The sequence below is a fragment of the Pelobates fuscus genome, chromosome 5 (genome assembly GCF_036172605.1).
Source record: "Pelobates fuscus isolate aPelFus1 chromosome 5, aPelFus1.pri, whole genome shotgun sequence".
Classification (NCBI taxonomy): domain Eukaryota; kingdom Metazoa; phylum Chordata; class Amphibia; order Anura; family Pelobatidae; genus Pelobates; species Pelobates fuscus.
In genome coordinates this window covers 15,795,471-15,811,783 of record NC_086321.1, presented here as the reverse complement: position 1 = coordinate 15,811,783, position 16,313 = coordinate 15,795,471, and the positions used below count along the sequence as shown (strand labels likewise).

General features: G+C 41.4%; 1 protein-coding gene across 2 annotated transcripts; it reads left to right on the top strand.

The window, feature by feature from the left end:
* The first annotated feature begins 2,962 nt into the window (after positions 1–2,962).
* On the top strand, positions 2,963–14,892 carry LOC134612380 (proteinase-activated receptor 2-like). 2 transcript variants are annotated; one of them, XM_063456720.1, is made up of 2 exons: positions 2,963–3,115; positions 13,392–14,892. In XM_063456720.1, the coding sequence occupies exons 1-2, from the start codon at positions 3,052–3,054 to the stop codon at positions 14,501–14,503; spliced, it is 1,176 nt and encodes a 391-aa protein (XP_063312790.1). In that variant the 5' UTR covers positions 2,963–3,051; the 3' UTR covers positions 14,504–14,892. The 2 variants fall into 2 exon arrangements, with proteins under 2 accessions (XP_063312790.1, XP_063312792.1); XM_063456722.1 differs by having other exon boundaries at positions 2,963–3,125; positions 13,405–14,892.
* The last annotated feature ends 1,421 nt before the right edge of the window (positions 14,893–16,313 follow it).

Sequence of the window (16,313 nt, the reverse complement as noted above, 5' to 3'; positions counted from 1 at the left end):
CTGGGTTTGGGGAACGAGCGGATCAAGCGTATCGGTCGTTGGGAATCAATGCGGTTTCGCTCGTATGTACGCCCAGACAGGTTGGTGTGAACATAACAATGTGGGGACGCAGCTGGGCTGCAGGGGTGATGCTTAACGTTGTTTTTGTCTCTCCTAGGTTGGACGGCATGGATAATTGGTCATTCTTACGTCTATTGGGCTCAGAAGAGAGCTGCAGTTCGAAAGAATGGGATACAGCTGGGCTTTCCTTTGGAGCAAGTGGAGATATACTGGTTTGGGTATCGGGGCGTCGACTGGCGGAGCGTCAGTGGGGAACTTTTTCGCAAGGTGACGGGTCGGGCATTGCCAGACGTGGTGGTGATCCACGGCGGGGGTAATGACCTGGGTCTGGTGCCGCTGCGCGGCTTGGTAAGGCAAATGAAGCGGGATGTGGATCGGCTGCGGGACCTGGTCCCTGGCGTGACAGTGGTGTGGTCGGAGATAGTGCCTCGGTGCAGGTGGAGACACGCCAGGGACACGGCCGCGGTAGCACGATCCAGGGGTAAGATCAATAAGATCATGGCTAGTTTTGTTCGGAGAGTGGGGGGCGTAGTGGTACGGCACAGGGAACTGGAGGAGATGTTACCTGGTTACTTTAGGTCGGACGGTGTGCACCTTTCTGATGTAGGTTGCGACTTATTCAACTTAGGCTTGCAAGAGGGGATTGCGCAGGCCCTATTTATGTGTGGTGGGGGTCGCACATGAGCTTAAGGGGTCAAGTCATGTGCTGTGGCGGAAATAGGGCTTGGGTAAACTGGCTATTTGGGGGTTATGAATGTGTTATGCCAAGTTCTAGGCTGGAGTAGGACGGAAGTTAAAGTGTTTGGTAGGTTCTAGCCCGGAGGTGGCGACGAACCTAGGGGTGTAGGGGTGTCTGGGTACACCCCTGCAGGTAAACAAATGTTGGGGGCCTCTTTGGTAGGCCAGGTATTATTCGTTATGTATCAATTGTTATGTTTGTATTGTTTTGGTAGGGTCATTGTCGGGGGTATTTGGGATCGAGAGGAACGGAGTTATTACTGTTGACAATGACCCTAAATTGTTAATTTAAATAATTTTATAATTAATAAAGCTGTGGACGTTGTACTCCAACAGAATAAGCGGTGTCTGTGTTTTATTTATAATTTTGCACATGCCGAATAACGTCTGTGCACATGTCATGTAGCCCACGGAGCAACGCAGGGGGGGAGTGGGCCTTGACAGGGCCAGAAAGTTGGCAGGTGAATTGGAGGTCAAGGGGGTGGGCCTAGCTAGTGTGGGGAGGAGAGGGTTAGTTTAAATAGCGGCCATTTTAGGCTGAGGCCATCTTAATCTGAGCTGCCCTTACCTGTGAATTGTCCCTCCCACCCTCCCTTTGTGTTATGTTTTGGGGTAGTTCCCGTTTGGTCACAGCGGCGGGAAATAGGGCTTGGGTAAACTGGCTATTTGGGGGTTATGAATGTGTTATGCCAAGTTCTAGGCTGGAGTAGGACGGAAGTTAAAGTGTTTGGTAGGTTCTAGCCCGGAGGTGGCGACGAACCTAGGGGTGTAGGGGTGTCTGGGTACACCCCTGCAGGTAAACAAATGTTGGGGGCCTCTTTGGTAGGCCAGGTATTATTCGTTATGTATCAATTGTTATGTTTGTATTGTTTTGGTAGGGTCATTGTCAGGGGTATTTGGGATCGAGAGGAACGGAGTTATTACTGTTGACAATGACCCTAAATTGTTAATTTAAATAATTTTATAATTAATAAAGCTGTGGACGTTGTACTCCAACAGAATAAGCGGTGTCTGTGTTTTATTTATAATTTTGCACATGCCGAATAACGTCTGTGCACATGTCATGTCCTCTGGGGGCTGATAACCTCCATTTTGATTTGACTCAAGTTGACAAACATAGCTGAGCTTTATTCCGTAAACACCGAGAGGCAAACAATTTAAAACCTAAATTGCTAAACCTCAGCAAAAATAAATTCTTTCAAAATCTTCTCCAAATCCCAGCTTGCCCATTTCATTAGAAAGTTTTAAATCAGCAATTAATTATTTACTGAATAAACCTCAGCTGAGTTGGATGCTTTTTCTTTTCCAATTTCAGTTATTTTTGCCTAAAATCTGAAATTTACTTTAAAAGTCCATTAATTCACAATTTACTCTGCTTACTCATTAATAACCCCATGTGTCATTATGTAGTATTATTTGTCCTGTATTATCCTTCAGGAGGGAACTCAATTAACTATTCAAAGTGGTCTATTCCTTGGTATCTTAATGATTATACTCCCCTCTTTAGCACTTGCCTTTAATTGTATTTATTTTATTTTATTCATTGTGCAGCATCAAAATACCTGGGCGCCTCCATTTTGTTCTCCTCTGTCCTCGATGCCTGCTCTGTGCCTTGTGTGGGATTCTGGGTAAATTAGCAACTGAAATGGAACTTTGCTTAAGCTCCCCCCATTTCCAGAGATCATGCTCCCCATAAGAAAAAGTAGTCCCTAGTTTACCTTATGCAAAATGCAAAATTAAGTCCTGCAATGACTATAGTGCACATCAGCCCCAATACTTACAATAAAAAAAAAGTTTTAAAAAGAGAAAAAAGTTATTTGCGCTCTATCCCACAGTGCTGTGAACATTTAGTTTATCTTATGTTTAAAAATAATGAAAGAAAAATAAGTGACAAAAATTATTAATTCATAAAAGCTAACCTACAAAGTGACAGTGATGCTTTAATTTATTTCCGGCAGCATGTGAATCCTGCATACTTCATGTCAGCAGTTTTCCTGTGCTCGCCGTCTGCGTGTGTTTGTAATGCTCGGACTGAGCACACCCTGTGTCACTGGCATCTGATCACTGTATCTGTGCAGCTCAGGTAAGGACTTGCCTGTTTTGGTTTCAGGGGCGGAGTTTGGAGAGTCAGTGACATCACAGCCAGGTGAGACAGTACCTGATCCTCATGCAGTGATCATTCTCCGCTGAGTTCTGTATCAGAGAGGATTTACCTGCTGAACATTCTAACACCGGAATCCGGACAGGGATCGTATGATGGGCTGCTCACAGCTACTGCCGCTCTTAGTACTGTGTTTGTGCTTCCAGTCAGTGACAGGTAAGACCCCCTGATCCAATTTCCAGTATAATAGCCCAATCATACTTATTCACTAAACTCTGGATTTTCCTGAATTGAAAAATGTAGGTTAATATAGCCACGTCGTGACTAAAACCAAGCTGGAGATATATCAGCTATCTGCAGGTTTCTCATTAAAATTAAACTGTAGCAAATCAAAATCCAAAACTTGTCAAATTGAGCCCAAAATAGTCGAGCTGCGCCTGTTTGGGAGTTGGAGAATGTTTCTGGATCGGCTATTTTAGGCTCAATCTTGCCATTTGGACTGTATTTCTCTGTAACTGAAAGATTACAGGGTTATATACTAAAATGAGAATTCTTAGCAGAACTGTTAGCATAGCTGTCTCTTTAGTAAATAGACCTTGCTGTGTCCAATTCACTTTAATTTTGTGTTTAATCAATAAACCTCACTATATCCCCACTCACCAACATCGAAGCCCCTAAAAGACCACAGATCTCTTTTTAAAACCAAACATCTGTGGTTTGCCGTTGGTCATTAAAAGGTTAAAATGTCTCTGAGACAATGTGTATTAAGGAAAGAGTCTGAGTTCTAACACAATCTGTGCTGGCAGGTACAATGCACAACATTCTGTTGCTACACCTTATCTAATGATGGTGTTTTTTGGTTCTACTAGCGCTAATAGCTTGAGTTGTTAAATTACTCGTACTATTGTGTTTGTTTTACAATGTTGTTTGCAAGTCGTGATACTGTGACTTTATTTATTTTTTTGGGAGGAAGTGAGATTTTTGTTTATTTTTTTTGAAGATGATTCAGAGTTACGTGATCCAATTTAGTGAATGAATGTTAAAAAATGCAAACCAGTAATATTCCCAAGTTAATTTATTGCAAATCGTATTATTATTATTATTAGCATCTATGTAGTGCCAACATCTTCCACTGAGCTTTCTGATTTGAATGTGATGATATAATAGTACATGAGACAAACTACTACAAACGTTAACACTAAACAGGTTTCACCGGGTTTTATTATTGTTTTATGAATGTAGCAATAATTGGTGAGAGTGTTGGGTAATGCATCATCATTAAAGGGAGTAATGCTCGACCACGGGGTACAGTGACATAACTACTCCTGGAACATAGTAAAATGCTTTGTACTCTAAATCCCATCATTCACAGCCAGACACTACATGGTACAAAATGCAGTACTTTGCTGCTTTAGACTTTTACAATGCTCACAAGGCAAGGTATGACAGAGGAGGGAGTCTGGGACAGGGTAAGGCTGGGCAGAATGGAGGCATCAAGATTAGTGTATGTCGGGGGGCATTTATGTGGCATGACCCAGGAGGGAGGCCTGGTGGTTGACATGGGGGAGCATGGCTGCAAAGAAAGGTATGGAGCATGGTATACTGGGAAATGTGGTCCAGAAACATTTGCAGCACAACGGTTAATAGTCAAGGCCATGTTCTTGACGATGTTCATGGACTACACCTCCCATGATCCTTATCCATGGACTACACCTCCCATGATCCTTACCCAGCTTTTTGTGGGAAATGTTTGCGTCTTATAAACAAAAATTATAAATGTTTCATAAAAATGGCCGCGCCAACAGGTGTACCAAAAAAACATTTACACCTAAATCTCCCTCACTGTTGGCTCTCCCCTGGCTAACTGAGGAAATCAGGCGGCTGTCTGATCGGCTGGGGTGATTTCTTTTTTTTTTTTCTTTATTCACCAAGATCAAAATGAATGTTAACAATGAAGAGTAGTGTGTGCTGTTCCAGGACAGGCGTTCTTTGCTGAGATGAGTCATGTCCTAGCGAGCAGTAACTACCTGCACTTTAAGTCATGCCGATTTTCTAGGTCACCAAGAAGGTGTGTCACGCTTTTGTTGAACAAAGAAAGTGCTTCTTTAACTCCTCGTGACCGTTTAACCAAACGCACTATTTGGAACACAAACCTACCTTTTTCTTTTGGAACAGAGATAATGTGATGTAGATTGCCCTATTATTTTATATCAGGGGCTGCAACATATAAACTTCTGAAAGACTAGTTAGTAGACTTTACCAGCACATCGAGGGACTTCATTTTCTCAAACTATACAAACTGAAATGGACCACTAAGGACACCCAGGCCACTTCTTTTCGATTACGTGATTTTGGTGTAATGGTTCTGTAGGTTTAATCCCACATGTAAAGCATTGATAGGTGATTTCTTTATTTATAATTATTTTTTTAGAAGCTGCAAAGTTTACATTTCTGGGTTAAGTCCATAATGAGAGCTACAAAAGGCGCTTCCTGCCCCAGCAACTAAGTAAATGGGACATTTAGTATTCCTAAGGACAGGGATACTAAGGCGTTAGAGATACAAATGTGTATTCCCTTAGATTTCAAATTCCTTTTCCTGCTCTTTACAGCTTTCAGTTTAATGTGTAAATCTCCTAGTCTAACAGTGACCCTGTCATTGCTACTCGCAGATTATCAACTGTGGGACTCACAAGTTCAATAAACATAAATGATTAACAATTAGTCTAATTTAGTGTATGAATGATTGTAATGTTTGCCGAGACAAAAGATGGATCTGGTTCCAAATATTCACATAGAATAATCCTATTCTGTCCTGTTTTAGAATTTAACAGATTAGACAGTAATATAGAATTCAGATCATGAAGATGATTGTGATTCAGTGATTGTGTTTTGTTTTGCTTTTACAAACCTACAATCCTCACGCTGTGCTACACCGCAAGGTTTAGGGAGTTTCCAGACTTGTCAGAGATTGGTTAATAGGCATATCCTTGTTTTGATTCCATTTCTTGGGCGTATGTTGACTGATACTTGCAGCATGGTGATGTGTGCTACAATGACAACATAATGCGTAATTATCAGCCTCTCTCTAGAACCCGTAAAATCATTAATTCTATATTTGGATATGGGATAAAATTAGATCACTTTCTGTTGTTGCTTGGAACAATAAACTACTTAGTTATTTTATTTTTTGTAATATCTTTTTAACTCCATTTGTTTTCATCATAAAGCAGTAGCACATTCTGGAGCACGGTTTATCATTTTGAGTGATATTTGATTGGCTATTAGAATCTTATGCCAACTGCATGATACAAAGTGAAGTGTGTCATGAGTCCGGGGTTCAGAGTTGTAAGTCCTTTGCTACTAGCCAGGCCTTAAAAGTGATTTGCCAGTGGAAGCTTGGGGGATCTATGGCACGTGCACCAGAGGGGAATTTCTGCTTGCAAGGACTTTACATGCTTTGCCAAAATGTTTTAACTAACAGAGACAAGTCTCAAGCAAGCAAAGCCTCTGTAGGAAAGGATTAGGGTTAGTGGTGTATGTTGGTTTTTGTGCTGCCCTTTGCATGTTGGAACTCGGGCACCCCCGGCACACACACACACTGACACATACACACTCACTGACGGGACACATATACATACACACTCCCTGACGGACACACGCTCCCTGACGGACACACATATATACTCACTGACAGACACATACCCAGCCTTCTTACCTTTTGGGAGTGCTGGCATGGAGTCTCTATTTCCCATGGGAATGCTGGGCTGGCGGTCAATGCAGGTGGCGAGGGCGCTCTGCTCTTGCGGCTCAGCTCCCTCTCCTACCGCTTAGTAATCCTGAGGCTGGAGTGACATCATATTCTGGCTCCAGCATCACTGCGGTCTGTGTGAGGGATTTGAGCATGAAGAGATTGGGAGATTGGAGGAATGCACTCTGTCGCCGTCCGCCTACAACCTGAGCAATGCCTTGTCAGTCTCGCACTAATTAGAGCATAGCTTAAAATCATGAGTCTTTATGGGAGTGTAACAAAAGAGAAATCTGTGCCTAATAAAAATAAACAAAACTGGTTTTAGTAACAGATTTCATTTTGTGTAATATATGTTCCAGCAGCTAATTAAGCCACACCAACATGGAGGTTTTCCACCTAAGCTAATAATGTCAATCCCAAAATGGCTAAAATAAAGATTTATGACAGTGGGTTCTTTCATTAACTGGTTCCTTACTCTGGTCAACATTGAGCTGTCTCAAAAGTCCAGAGGGTGTTGTTCGAATGTGAGTTAAGTTTTGGATTTCTAATACTGAACAATGGCTACAAAATGGCTGCCAGAAACATGTTACAGCCAAGTCTTTGAGACTCGAAAGAGTGAGGAACTGAAGTAATCCATTACGGAAAGGTGAGTGGTAGTCAGCACAACTTATTTTCTGGAATCAATGGCAAGACCAGAGTTCTTGGCAATGCATTAGCTCTGTGCCAGATTGAAAATAAATATTTGGTATTCCAGATAGAAGCTTAAGGTTCTTTGGAAAGTTAGTGATCTCCATGAGTGTGCTTGTTGGTATGTCCACTGTGAATGACTCCTTCATCAAAAGGAGAAGCGCCATATAGTATACAAAACGTTCAGACTCTTTGGGCACTCATTAAGGCACTCCAGAAAATGTGAAGAAATATTTGCCCCAGGGCCGCCATCAGGGGGTGACAACCATGACGGTTGTCACGGGCCCGGCGGCCCTGGGGGGCCCGGACTGCTCTGGCAGTCCTGGGCCCCACTTTCCCTCCCTGCACACATAGATAGCGAATATCGCTATCTATGTGTGCAGCCGCGGGCCCCCGGCTCCCTGTTACCGCAGAGGGGGCCCAGGCAGCACACAGCTTCTTCTCTCTTGTAATAACTCACGTGAGACCCGGTTGCCATGGCAACGCTCCGCGGGTCTCGTGAGAGTTATTGGAACAGAGGAGAGAAGAGAGGCTGTGTGCTGCCTGGGCCCCCTCTGCGGTAAAGGGGAGCCGGGGGGGCCCCCACCGGACCACCAGGGATCATGGAATCTCCCCCCTCCCTGGACAAGGTAAGCAGGGAGGGGGGAGAAACCATTTAATTAAAATAAAAATTATGTAAACATTTTTCCCCCTTCCTCTGAGTCCCACCGGGTGGCCCATGCACTTAGGGCCACCCGGAGGGCTTGTATCAGCAGGGGCTCGGTCGGGCGCTCTTTCCCCCCTCGACCGGGCCCCTTGCTTTCCGGCAGCCGGCTGGGAGGGAGTGAGGATGGGGGATCCTCACTCCTATCATCCTCAGGCACCACACTGGACCCCAGGGAATCCACCCTCCAGCAAAAGGTAGGAAACTGGAGGGTGGGTTTAAAAATGTACATTTTACATGTGTGTCAGTATGTCTGTGTGTCAGTATGTCTGTGTGTCTGTATATGTCTGTTTGTCTGTGTGTCTGTGTGTCAATATATCTGTGTGTGTGTCAGTATGTCTATGTGTGTGTGTCAGTATGTCTGTCAGTGCATGTGCATGCATGTGTCAGTCTCTGTATGTGTCTGTGTGTGTCAGTATATGTGCCTGGATGTGTCAGTATTTCTCAGTGTATATGGGTGTCAGTGTGTGTGTGTGTGTGTGTGTGTGTGTCAGTATCTCGGTCAGTGTATGTGCCTGTGTGTGGGTGTCAGTATTTCTGTCAGTGTATGTGTGTCAGTATGTTGATCAGTGTGTGTGTCAGTATGTCTGTATATGAGCCTGTGTGTGTCTGTCAGTACGTCTACCAGTGTATGTGTCTGTGTGTGTCAATATATATGTACCTGTGTGTCAGTATGTCTGTCAGTGTATGTGCCTGCTTATCTGTATGTAGTCAGTGTATGTATCTGTGTATCTGCTTGTGTGTCAGAGTATGTACCTGTGCATCTGAGCCGCAGCTTTATATACAAATACACCCCTCCATTCAAACTTCAACACTACATACAAGCACACTCCTACATTCAAAAACAAACACTACACATAAATGCACACTTGCATTCAAACTCCAGTACCACATACAAACACATTAACACAAACATACTTCATACAAACACATGCTTACATTCAAACACACAAAACAGTGCTAAATACAACCCTGCAAGCATGGGAAATTGGTAGAGCCCCACCTGTCAAAGCATTGTTGGAGTTGCACGACAGATGGGGTTCTACCTTTAGTCCAATCTTGCAAATGGGTGTCCCAATAAAATTCATTCTATTTAATGCCGCCACTGCATTGGGATGGATGCCGTGATTGCATACCAGGGAGTGAGGGGCGACGGCGGCAGGGCCCAGGGGGCCCAAGCAAGCGCTTGCCCAGGGTCCAGTCGTTATTAAAGACGGCCCTGCACACACACACTGCATACACTGACACAACACACACTCTGCATACACTGACACAACACACACTCTGCATACACTGACACAACACACACTCTGCATACACTGACACAACACACACTCTGCATACACTGACACAACACACACTCTGCATACACTGACACAACACACACTCTGCATACACTGACACAACACACACTCTGCATACACTGACACAACACACTCTGCATACACTGACACAAGACACTCTGCATACACTGACACAAGACACACTCTGCATACACTGACACAAGACACACTCTGCATACACTGACACAAGACACACTCTGCAAACACTGACACAAGACACACTCTGCAAACACTGACACAAGACACACTCTGCAAACACTGACACAAGACACACTCTGCAAACACTGACACAAGACACACTCTGCAAACACTGACACAAGACACACTCTGCAAACACTGACACAAGACACACTCTGCAAACACTGACACAAGACACACTCTGCAAACACTGACACAAGACACACTCTGCAAACATGAATACAACACACACACTAACACACACACACTGCATACACTAATACAATACACACACTGCATTCACTAATACAATACACACACTGCATACACTACACACTAACACACTCACTGCATCCACTATACTGACACACACTCTGCATTCACTACACTAACACACACTCTGCATCCGCTACAAACTAACACACGCTCTGCATTCACTACACTAACACACACTCTGCATCCGCTACACATTAACACACACTCTGCATTTATTACACCCTAACACACACTCTGCATTTATTACACACTAACACACACTCTGCATTTATTACACACTAACACACACTCTGCATTCACTATACTGACACACACTCTGCATTCACTATACTGACACACACTCTGCATTCACTATACTGACACACACTCTGCATTCACTATACTGACACACACTCTGCATTCACTATACTGACACACACTCTGCATTCACTATACTGACACACACTCTGCATTCACTATACTGACACACACTCTGCATTCACTATACTGACACACACTCTGCATTCACTATACTGACACACACTCTGCATTCACTATACTGACACACACTCTGCATTCACTATACTGACACACACTCTGCATTCACTACACTAACATACACTCTGCATTCACTACACTAACATACACTCTGCATTCACTACACTAACATACACTCTGCATTCACTACACTAACATACACTCTGCATTAACTGTACACACAGCATCCACTACACAAACATCCTGTATTCACATTACACACACTACATCCACCATAAATTGAAACACTCTGCATTCACTATACACAGACACTGCGTCTAATACACACACTACATCCACTACAGACACTGCATCCACTAAACACATTTCATATAGTACATACAAACACTACATCAACTACACAAACACACACTACATCCACTACTCAAACACTCTATGTTCACTATACACACTGCATCCGCTACACAAACACACACTCTGCATTCACTGAACAGACTGTATCTAATACACACAAACACTACATCCATTACACACATTCTAATTTACTTCCACCATACACACCACATTCAGTCCTGCATCATTGTCAACGGACTAGGTAGGGCATGGGCGGGCCCGGGAGGGAGGGGGGGGCCCAGACCTTGTGCTTTGTCAGGGGCCCCAAAATTTCTGATGGCAGCCCTGATTTGCCCATCCCTAGAAATGATCCCATAATAAATCAATAACGTACTTTGTGAAAAGTTTAACATTCTATTAAATATTGCACAATTTACAACAACCTCTATAAACTAAGCATTCAGGAAGTAAAGAGAAGTGGTTTAGTGCAATACTAAAATCAGAAGTGGTGTCTGGTGTAAACATGATCCTACCTACTATCTCAACAGAATTATCTGAGTCGCACCCGGACTCTAAGGTCTAACCTAGTGAATTAGTGGTAATATGATACAAAATGTCGTGCCTACGAAAGCATTTAAACAGAGTTTTATCAATAAACTTCTACAAGAAATAAGTACTCTCAGTCAACAACTTCAAATCAATAATAATATTTTTTTTTTTAAGTATTAAAATTTGATAAACGAATTGCTTGGAAAAAAAAAAAAAAGAGAGAAAATGACCAGAAACCAACATCTGGCATACAAATACAGCGGTCAGTCTTGCTAACATTTATCATTTCCACTGGTTAACCCCTTCAGGACCGTGTTGTACGTTAAGGACTAGGGCTGTTTTAACACTTTTGTGGTTTTTGTGTTTAGCTGTAATTTTCCTCTCTCTCATTTACTGTTCCCACACAAGTTATATATTGTTTTTTTTTTTTTTCTAGGACAAAAAGGACTTTCTTTTAAAAAAATGCTAAATAGATTCCAAATTTTGGCCTGAGTTTAAAAACTCCCAGTGTTTGCATGCTTTTTTTTTGTGCAAGTTATAGGGCTATAAGTACAAGTAGGACATTGTTGTTTCAAAATATATATATATTTAAAATGTATCAATAGTGACATTGTAACACTGTCAACTGTTATCTCTGAATCACACTTCACATGTACGTGTTTTTTTTAAAGTAGACAACCCAGGGTATTTAATACGGGGTATGACCAGTCTTTTTTTAGTAGCCACTTTGTCACAAACACTGGCCAAAGTTAACATTTATATTTGTTTGTGTGTTAAAAATGCAAAAAACAATTATGAACGCTAACTTTGGATATTTCACTGACAATATCATTGCTGTGATCTGTTTTATGGTTTTTGAAATGGTAATATTTGTGTCGGGAGAAGTCTCCAGAGTAAAACGGTACCGCCCCCGAGTACAGGATTTAGGGTGTCATAGAAAGTTACAGGGTTAAATACAGTGCTAGCAAATTAAATTCTCTGGACTCTGGACCTGGTTGTCAGGCAGGTCCCTCAAATTGCAATCAATAGAACTAGTTAATTACGTAAAAAAATTACATAAATATGCACGTAGAATAATTTTTTATATATATATATATATTTATATATATATATATATATATATATATATATATATATATATATATATAAAATATTTGAAGTCTACGTGTATATTTATTGACTTATTTATGTAATTTTGTATAGGGATATATATATTTCATATTATTTTTATTTATATATACATAGATGTGTATATAAATTATCAAAATACAGTCATAATAAAATTTCATATATATAATTTTTTTATTTTTTTTACATTTATTTATATTTTATATCTATCATATAAATATATATATATATATATATATATATATATTGTGTATTTTTATGTTAATATAGAAATACATTTAGTATGAGTATATATTTTATTTTACACATGCAGGGAGACTGCATGTTACACATTTTACATATTTTACACGTGCAGTCAGATACTTGGACGCCTATTGCGGCCATGTGACCGCTCTGTTAGAGCGATCACATGGCCGCGGGGGCCTTATTCGCCGAAGGAGGACTGTCTGGGCTATCAGGCAGTCCCCCACACACAGGGAGCAACGCCGATCAGGTAAGTAAATATTACTGTTTATGACGGTTCAGGACCATCATCGGTCCTCCAGGGGATGTTTCCTTCCTTAAGGGGTTAAATAACTGTATACATGGGCGCCACGTTCCTTTCTGTTTAACCCTGCAATGGAAAACCTTCCTTTTTATGCAGATTGCAGGGTTAACACCACTTTAGGGGCTTCTTCCACGGCCACAAGAGGTGCTTCCGTATGGGGAAATATTGAATAGGCTGATATTATCTACACCACATAGTGGAGACCAGTGTGCAAGGGCTGAAAAACAAGTACATCTCAAATTTCAAACCCTCATACGACAAGAGACAATACTAAAATATATATATAACTTAAAACTATAGCTCAGGAATACATGTCTGTATAGTTTTCGTTTTTGTTTTGGTTTTCCAATTCCTTCATCCATTTCTCTTTATAATAAACCCTATTCTCATAAATTTCTTAGTCTTGCCTAACTGTGAATTTTTAGAAAAGGTTTGAAAAGTAATACACACAACTGACCTAGATCTATCTAATCTCTTTTGCAAAATATAAAATTTCACATTGTGCGATTTTGTTCTCATTACAGGAATTAACACCACATGTTCATCATCAGTTGGAGGAAGAAGTTTCATTTTTGTCAAGGTAGAATCCTGTAACGGCTCTGGGAACTATGTTTATGCAGTGGACGACTTTGCAGCGAATGTACTGACCAGCAGGTTGACTACTGGTTTCATCCCAGCGGTGTACCTAATAGTGTTCATCATTGGCTTACCAAGCAACGCAATAGCCTTATGGGTCTTCTTATTCAGAACCAAGAAGAAACATCCGGCTGTAATATACATGGCTAATCTGGCTATGGCTGATCTAATGCTTATCATATGGTTTCCTTTCAAGGCTGCCTACCACTTGAATGGCAATAACTGGATTTATGGCGAAGCTATGTGCAAAATGTTTGTCGGCTTTTTTTATGGGAATATGTATTGCTCGATCTTATTCATGACATGTCTTAGTGTCCAGAGATACTGGGTCATTGTTAACCCTATGTCACATGCCAGAAAGAATTCAAGAATTGCACTCATTGTTTCAGTACTTGTATGGATCTTAATTATTCTAGGCACAATCCCATTATATCTTTTTAACCAAACTGTTTACCTGCCAAGACTCAACATTACAACTTGCCACGACGCCCTGCCACTTGACACCCTATCCTTCGATATGTTCAACTACTTCATCTCCCTTGCAATCGGGGTATTTTTTTTCCCTGCGGTGCTCACTACATTGGCTTACGCTCTCATGATTAAGACTTTGAACGCCTCTATCACTGATGTAGATATTGGAAAAAAGAGGAAGAGAGCGATTCGACTTATCATTATAGTGCTTGTTATGTATCTCGTCTGTTTTATACCCAGTAACGTTCTTATTATAGTTCATTACTCTCTTATTAAGAAAAGGTATATTGACAACATCTACGCAGTTTACATCGTCGCTCTGTGTCTCTCCTCTCTGAACAGCTGCATCGATCCTTTTGTCTACTACTTTGTTTCAAATGACTTTCGGGATCACGTGAAAAACACGGTAAAATGCCGGAGTGTACGGACTGTCGAGAGAATGCGAATCTCATTCAGTTCCATGAAATACTCAAGAAAGACCAGTTCCTACACATCAAGCTCAAATAACACAAAAACTAGCGAATGTTGAAAGGTTTTCATTTTTTGTTGTTGTTTTTTTTTCTTTCTACATTGAAGAGGGAGAACTATTTTTTGTTTTTTTCCAAGGTTTTTAAAAGACTGGAATTCTGCGGATAAAGAATGCAGGTCCTTCTGGCACAGCAAGACTGAACATGTACTGTAAATGTGTTTTTTGTTTTGTTAGACTGATGTAGTGGAGCACTGAAATACTAAATAAGACTAGTTATTCAAAGTTATTATGAAAAATATGAAGCTTTTGTTGGGATCACCAGAAATTAATAGACCCTTTGTAACTTTAAATTTAAAACTCGGTGCCATACTTTTTATTTTTTTAAAGGGACTCTCCAGGCAGAGTAGTTTACTCACCTGGTTCCAGCGCCGGGAGCCTCATGAAGCCGCGCCCCCTATTTCGTCAAAATGACGAAATAGGTGGGCGCGAGCAGGGAGCAATCAGACGCTTCCATTTGGAAGCGTCATTGCTCCATTGTGCGCATGCGCGGCTTCGCCACACATGCGCACATACTTCATAGGGCGGCATTCATGCCGCCCTCTGAAGTCCTGAGCGCACTACCGTGTATGTGCGCAGACGCGAGCTGAGCTGACTAACTGGTCTTTGCCCGTCCCCTCTCCTCTGATGACAGGCTGAAGAGAGAAGGGGCGCACACTGTGCCTTCTCTCTCCTGCACACGTCAGACGTATTTTAATACGTCTGACGTATACAGGGCCTTTTTAGGGCCATACATGATAGGAAGTCCCTCTGATGGCCGTCTAAGTGACGGCCACTGGAGGTATTCCTATCAATCAATGTAAACACTGTATTTTCTCTGAAAATACAGTGTTTACATTAGATTGCCTGCAGGGAGCTATAGATCTCACCTGAACAAATACATTAAGCTGTAGTTGTTCAGGTGACTATAGTGTCCCTTTAAGGAAATAGGGGGCAAAATTTGTTATTAATAATCTACCATAAAGATGAGCAGTACAACAGAAAAAAAAAACCCTCCTTACAGGTAGACTAGGCATAGTATAGCATTTTGGGAAATGTAATTTATACACAAGCTAGCCAAATAGACAACAAATGTATTGATTATCAGTAATTTCACTGTATTTGACACTGGTAGTCTTTATCGCATTAATATTCATACGGTATGTCTTTAACTCTCTCCATCTACTTGTGATTTAGCCAACACAATGTGTACATTTTTATATCCCACGACTAATTTTGATAGCTTGTTATATAAGGGCTTATCCGTTCGGCTAACTTGGCTCTTGTCTGATAAAGGATTACAGCTTTTCTAATTCTTACGAAATGAATTATGGGTTTGAAATCCAAACACAACTGGTGTGTGATGCAACATCAATTCATTCGAACGTAAATATCAATGTATTTTTTTTTATTATTGAAAATATTTTTAGCTTGTCTGGAAACTCCTTGTCACCAATGAACATAGTGATTTATTCTTTAAACTCTGAAAAGTAGCAAAATGTAGGTAAAACCTAGCTGATTCTCCAGCTCGGCTTCTGATTCTCCAGCTCGGCTTCTGATTCTCCAGCTTGGATTTTGTATCCTCCGTTTTGCCATTCAGATGTTCGTTTCTTACAAGTTGAGTTTAATGAATAATCCGGACTCAGTGATCCCTGGGAGAATTACGCCATAATCTTGCCAATAATTACCCCATACTGCTGGAACAGAAGGGAGGTTGTTGACACATCCTTAATCACTTAAACTGTATTCACACCTTTAACGTAAAGCATTGTTTCGTGATCACAATGACTTTGTAAAGCACTTCTCACCATTTACTGTATGTGATTTGTCTGTG